The 6,253-nt window shown below is 49.7% G+C and overlaps 1 protein-coding gene across 1 annotated transcript in view; it reads right to left on the bottom strand.

Annotated features, from left to right (window-relative positions):
* The window catches only part of VASH2 (vasohibin 2), an 8,467-nt gene extending 5,600 nt beyond the window's left edge, over positions 1–2,867 (bottom strand). The window contains exons 1-3 of the mRNA XM_010082478.1: positions 2,798–2,867; positions 1,981–2,372; positions 1–109 (exon numbers count right to left, since the gene is read on the bottom strand). The exon at positions 1–109 is cut by the window's left edge and continues 25 nt beyond it. Coding sequence (XP_010080780.1) covers positions 1–109; positions 1,981–2,372; positions 2,798–2,867 — 571 coding nt within the window. The remainder of the gene's footprint in view (positions 110–1,980; positions 2,373–2,797) is intronic.
* Positions 2,868–6,253: the final 3,386 nt, after the last annotated feature.

Raw genomic sequence — 6,253 nt, forward strand, 5'->3', positions numbered from 1 at the left:
CTCTTCTGCACACACGTCTCTGAGGGCTGGCTTGCCTTCGGTGAGGGGACAACGACTTACCCCGGGATCTCTCTTTCATTGGAGAATGGGCACTTGAGGGTTTCAGAATCTACAAGAGATGGGGGAGGGAAGGTTCAATAATGGCAACGATTCACGGAAAATAAAAAATAAAAATAAAGGGCCTCATACAGCAGCAGGGATGGCACACAAAGAGCCTTCAGTCCCTCGGGGCTTATTCAAACCCTGCCCAGGTTAAGAAGAACTCAAAGCCATTATCATGTGATAGCTGTTCAGGGGCCCCATGCAGAAATGAGTTAGTGTCACCAATTCAGTTCCCAGATAAATACTGAAAAAAAGGTCTCATCCACAGCTCTCTTGAGAGCTGGCAACAGCAAGGGATAAGAAAAATGGCTTTGAGCCTCAGCTGAAGGAAACCCACACAGCCAAATCGCCCTCCCCAGCTTTCCTCTCTGCAAACACAGGTGATTGCCTATCAGGCCAGCAGCTGAACTCTGTGTGACAGCGGGACTTTTCAGCAGGTCTCTCGTCCATTCACAGGCTTGCCCACATACCCCAGGCCCTCCAACCTCAGAAACCCATCAGCATGACACTCACACTCTGGGCTATTTTTTAAGACCTGATCCTCCAAAGTCAGCACCCTCACAATGGGAGCCCTCTGAATCAAGTGGCTCAAATTTTTAATTAACTCAAGGGAAGAGTCAGATGCAGGGCCTTCAGCCTTCAAGGGTTTGGGGCTGTGGTCCTGGCCTTAAGGCACTTATAAGGACTGGACCCAATGTCACAGCTCAGCACAGACACAGAGCTGGTCCCTCTATCAAAAGCAAGTACTAAGTTCAGTAAGTCATCCATCCATATGGACTTCTACAACTGGAGCCTGCTTCAGTTCTTTGCTCCCTAGATGGTATTAGAAGTGCACGAATAGAGAAGACGGGGGAAAAAAACTTTATTACATCTGTAATCAAGCATGTACTTAAGGTGACGGCATGGTACAAGTTGGCCCTCAAAACCGCTGGGCAGGGCAGGAGAGGTGGCAGCAGGATGTAGCGACTACGATGTCACTGGCAACACTAACGTCAAGGTCAGGGCGAGGGGGCAGGTGCCTCTGCCAAAAAGGCACGCGGCTGCTACGTAGGAGCCATTCCTCAGCAGGGCAGGGAACCCAGAATAACTTGGACGCAATGCTGCGTGCCTCTCCATGAGAGCCAGCCCCATACTTAGCAACACACCTGCTCTGCTCCAGGCTGGAAAGGCACCAAATCCCCTTCCACCATGACCACAGCCAGCTCCTCGCCCACGCCAGCCCTGGAACCACGGAAAGGGACACCCTTCATCCCCAAGGACAGCCAAACTCTCCAGCTCCCTGGCAGCCTGCCCTGCCTTCCCGTTGTTTCCCCACACACACTTCAGTTCAACCAGCCATTGGGGAAGCACCAGCCTGTCAGGGACTTGCTCTCCTTGCCCCTCCCCTGTAATCTACTTTCGATTTATCCAAGGATGGTAGATGTCCGGCAGTGCAGGACAAGCCCACTGGCACGCCCTGCAAGGAGAAGCAACCACCAACACGGCTGTCCCATGGCACCCCTTGCAGCTCAGGTGCAAAGAGCAGAGATCCCTATCTGCGACCAGGCCACCCACCTCACCAGCTCCAGCCCCAGGCACACTGGTCAAAAAAAAAAACTGGGCGATAGCCCCTTGATGGCCAGGGACAAGCATGGGTTCAAGTGTTTCCCAGGCTCAAGGGGAGATCTTTGGACTAAAAAATAACTATAAGGGCTTGAGAACACACCAAACCCTGTGGGAGAACCACCAAGACAGATATAAGCGCACCCCCAGCCCACCTGATACCACCTTAATCTCAGGCCAGGGTCAGTCTGCTGACATGGAGCAAGACCAACCTCCACAGGGTGGGACAAGACACACACCCACCTCCAGGCCCACCACGCAGGCACGCAGACCTACCTTCATCCTCATATCCCTGGCAAACTTCTCCAGCTCCTTCCTGACTTCTGTGCGCATCATTTTGGATACATTGAGGACCAACTGCTTCCACTCGATGGGCTGAAAGCTGTGCGGCTCGTGCGGGACATATAATCCGATTTTTACTTTTTTGACTGAATGCAAATATTTTTTATAGGAGTCTTCAAATTCAAAGATGAGGTCGCTCAGAGTTCGGTAAGTTAGAGGTTTGTCCATCAGATCTGATCGTCTGCTCATGCCCAGTGAGCCGTACCGGCCGTTGCAGTAAATCCCAAGCACCACATGATGAAAACAGTTCCCTGAGAAGTGGGTTTTAAAGCTGATGGGGAATCGTTCCACGGAGGGCTGCCCGTTTGTTAAGTAGCTGGTGTGCACTGCGTGAAGGCAACAACGGCACTGGGAAGGGAGTATGCACAATTACACCTGTAAGACATCTTTAGCAGTTTTGGGGTTTTTTTAACTGCCAGGACAACTGCCTTCTTACAAAGACAAATTTATTCTCGCTTTTCCCCGGAAACCATCAATGCTGCCAAAGCCCATTTCACTGCTTGGGGAATAAGATGCAGGGACAAGCCTGACTCTTAACCACACTTGCGGGGAAGTAAGAAAACACAACAGTGTTTGGGTCAGCATGCTACAAGAGAAACCACCCTCTCCAGATCTGTGGGAACTCCCCCATTTGATATCAAAATCAAACTCTCATGCTCCTGAAAGGAAACAGTGCTTCCCTCCATTTCATGCTGGAGCTTGGTACACCTCTGGTTACTGATCCTCATTTTCCCACATCTTCAAATAGTACAAAAGTATCTGAATTTATTCCTCTCCAGGACGACAGTCTGTCTTTCCATCTGTAAATTGGCCGTCGGCATGGCCACCCCTCATACGAGAATGTTTTTCCATGTTAGCTGGGTGGATAATTAATTAGATAAGCACAGAGACATGGTCAGGAATGAAAGCTTTTAAAAAGCAAAACATGCTCCCTGAATCACTGTCTGGCCATTTCAAACGCACCACGTGCAGAGGCCGGGGCCAAGCTCTGTAACAGTGTAGTGGGTGATCTCAGAGAGCAACCATGCGCGGGTCCCGGGTCATCTCCTCAGGAGGCTGCTGCCTGGGCCAAGGGGAGGAGAGTGAGATTTCCTCACGCAAGAGGGTTTGCGTCAGCACCTACGTTGCACACAGCTCCCTGCTGCTAATCCCCGGACAGCTGAAACGCACCCTGGCCCCATGTGCTGACACCTGGCCCCTGGAACAGCAGGCGCCTTCCCCTGTGCAGCTAAGACCCCCACCCATGCCTGGGGAACGGAGGAGGGATGACCAGAAAAGGCTGCAGCAAGATGCTCCAGCCTGGGGTTACTCCAACCAGAGGCACCTGCTGTAACCCCAGAGCCACCCTCGGAGGCAGACACGGTCCCAGTGGTGACACTACAAAATACACCAGCCTGAGGGACAGCACTGCCAGGATAGCGTCAGGGCAGCCTGAAGAACAGAGGAGTGGTGTCGGTTCCCACTAGAGCTGTGGGGACTGGCTCAGACCAGGGTCCTGCTCGGGGGATCTCCAGCATCCCCCCCTCCCTGTGTCCAAAAAGGAGGTCTTCAGCAGTGGTGAAACAAGAGCCACTGCATAGCTGAGATGTCCTGGGATGTTACTGCAGACAGCCTTCCTCCCCTGCCTGCATAGCATGGCTGTGTGACAGTTGCTGGGAAACTGAGAATACAAAAAGCCTTTGTACCAATACCATAAAACACAATTTGGGCTTGGTTCTGGTCCTGCCCAGCCTCACCAGCACAGCAACTCCCCAGGATGCTGACCCCCAGCCCGTACCCTGCATTTCACCTCTTCTATCTACATAGATGCAGGAAAAGCATCCAGCAATTCTTGTCTGTCTCTAAAGCTTGTTAATTTCACATATTCAGACTTTTGCCTTACAGATGAACACAGGAGCCCACTAGTAAGAGATTCGTGAACTACCCAGAATCTGAGGTCAAGAGTAAGGAGTTAAATCTCTGCACAAAAAAGAAAAACACAGTGGCAAAAATCTTCCACAACAGCCACAGGGAAACTTTTCGGTTTAATGTCAAACATATTTAATCACGTTTAGTGCTAGATGTCATCAGCTTTAGCAGTCTGTAGAAAATGTATGAGAGGGTACAGGAACAGACAACACTGTGGGCACAGCTCCTGGTGCCCTTCAGTATCTGCACAACAGTAAGACTGGACAAGCGTGCAAAGCAGAGAGCAGACCTCCCTACTTTGCACACAACCTCTCACCCTTGGCTACATGTGCCCACCTCTGCCCATCTGCTGCCCCACCTACATCAAACACGAGTACCCCGCAGCAATTGTCAAAGCTCACCCCAATATCAACTACACTGACACAGAACAGAAATAGCTCTATTGCTTTTGGTGGTCTTGCTGGATGGCTGTTGCATTAGGACCAGCTTCTCCAAGAAAAAACCCACACCATCAGTAGAAATAAAGATTATAAATACACTGCAAGGTCAGAATGGGGCCCAGCACCATTATATCAACTGGAAAATTCAGACCACAGTCACCTCATTTAAAAGGTCACCTTGCTCCAGGCCTTAAAAGGAGCATCCTGCGTACATCAAAGTCATGTTACAATAATTTGTGCCCTACAGACAGATTCTTGCAGAAGCCCACTGTATTTATCATTCTGTGTAACTGAAAAAGCAGTATATTTTAAATAAAGCTTTCAAACATCACCACTGTTTTTCCTCCCTCATTATGAAAGGGTTTTCTCTCTGCTCCCCAAGTGCCTTTCTATTAAGTCCACACAAAGCTTTGGCGGCCACCTGCCACACATACACACTTCTGTCACGAGGTCTCAGAGAAGCTGCAATTTAATCTCATTAAATACTAGGTAGGAGTAAAAGAATCTTTTGAGGACATAAATTACCCATCATCAAATAACCTAGCAACAACCACTGTGGAAATTAACCTTTAGGTACAGGTTGCTTCTGATGAGTGACTAGTTAATGAAAGTCCCCACCCAGATGAAATACACAGCAAATGGGCTGGAAAAGCACGTCAGATCTTCCCCTCCATCCATGCACCATTATTATTTCTCTTCCTTTCTGCTCTGCCCAAGGAGAGCTGTACTGTGGCAAACAAAAGGCAATGACACAGCAATGCTGCAGCTGTAATCACACTTTTGAGCTGGGACTGTAACTGCAGGATGGAGTCAGGGAGTAAATTATGTGCCACAATACAGAAGCAGCGCAGAGCAGGAGAGAGCAAAAGCAGCTGTAATGAAAGCTCAGTGGCCTCCCAATCCCGTGTCTTCGTGTAAATCAAAGCAGCAGAAAAACAGCACCGCAGGATGCTGGTTTCTTGGAGATCACACAAGAGGGACACTAATCTTCTGTATGGCCACTCTTGCCCTGATATCCCTCCTCTTCCCCTACACCCAGGAACTGCACAAGGACCATACCTGGAGCTCCACCAGGGTCTCACAAGAATGGGTTGGTACATCACATCCCCATCCCTCTGAGATTCCCAAACCCTGCCCATTCTGACTCTCGGCTCTTCTGCAGCCTCGTACCAGGTCCTTCAACCTCAACTTCTTCCACCGCACAGAGAAACTGATGCCTGACAGCCAGGGCTCTGTGTATTGGGCAACTGATGAATTGTGCTCTCATACCCCAGGAGGCTAATTTTGAAAGAAACAGGTCAAAGAAAGAAGAATTGCGCCCGAAGCATACAACATGCTTTGGGGGTGAGTAACAGGCCACTGGGATAAACCAGTATGTCTCTACTAACAAGAAGGCTTTCTTGACCACACCAATACTGCCAGCAGCCTGTAGAAAGAGCCAGATTTCCCACGCCAGCATGCAGCTCCTACAGATCTGCAAGTTGACACAAGCACACCATCCCTGAGCCACAGGTTGTTGTGCTTCCCGTAGTCCCATCGCCTTCACTCCTCGGCTCACACACAACCTGAGCTTGGATACTTGGGAGACATTCAGATCCCAGACTCAAACACAAGCAAGACTTGGGACACCAAACCTGCACTCTGGCCCCCTGGACTTTCCCGGGCAGTGGGGCAAACAAGGAGCAGCAACTTAGTCAGTTCAAAAGAAAAAGGGAGAATTAGTTAAGGTGTTAGCTGAGTCAACCCTTCAGTTTTAAAACTTTGGAGGAGAAAGTATCTGGATGGGTTTTCTTTAAATCTGCACATTCACACAATGACTCAACCAACACTCTTCTGTAGTTTTTTGTTTGTTTGGGATT

Source organism: Pterocles gutturalis, unplaced genomic scaffold, assembly GCF_000699245.1.
Source record: "Pterocles gutturalis isolate BGI_N339 unplaced genomic scaffold, ASM69924v1 scaffold33344, whole genome shotgun sequence".
Taxonomy (NCBI): Eukaryota; Metazoa; Chordata; class Aves; order Pterocliformes; family Pteroclidae; genus Pterocles; species Pterocles gutturalis.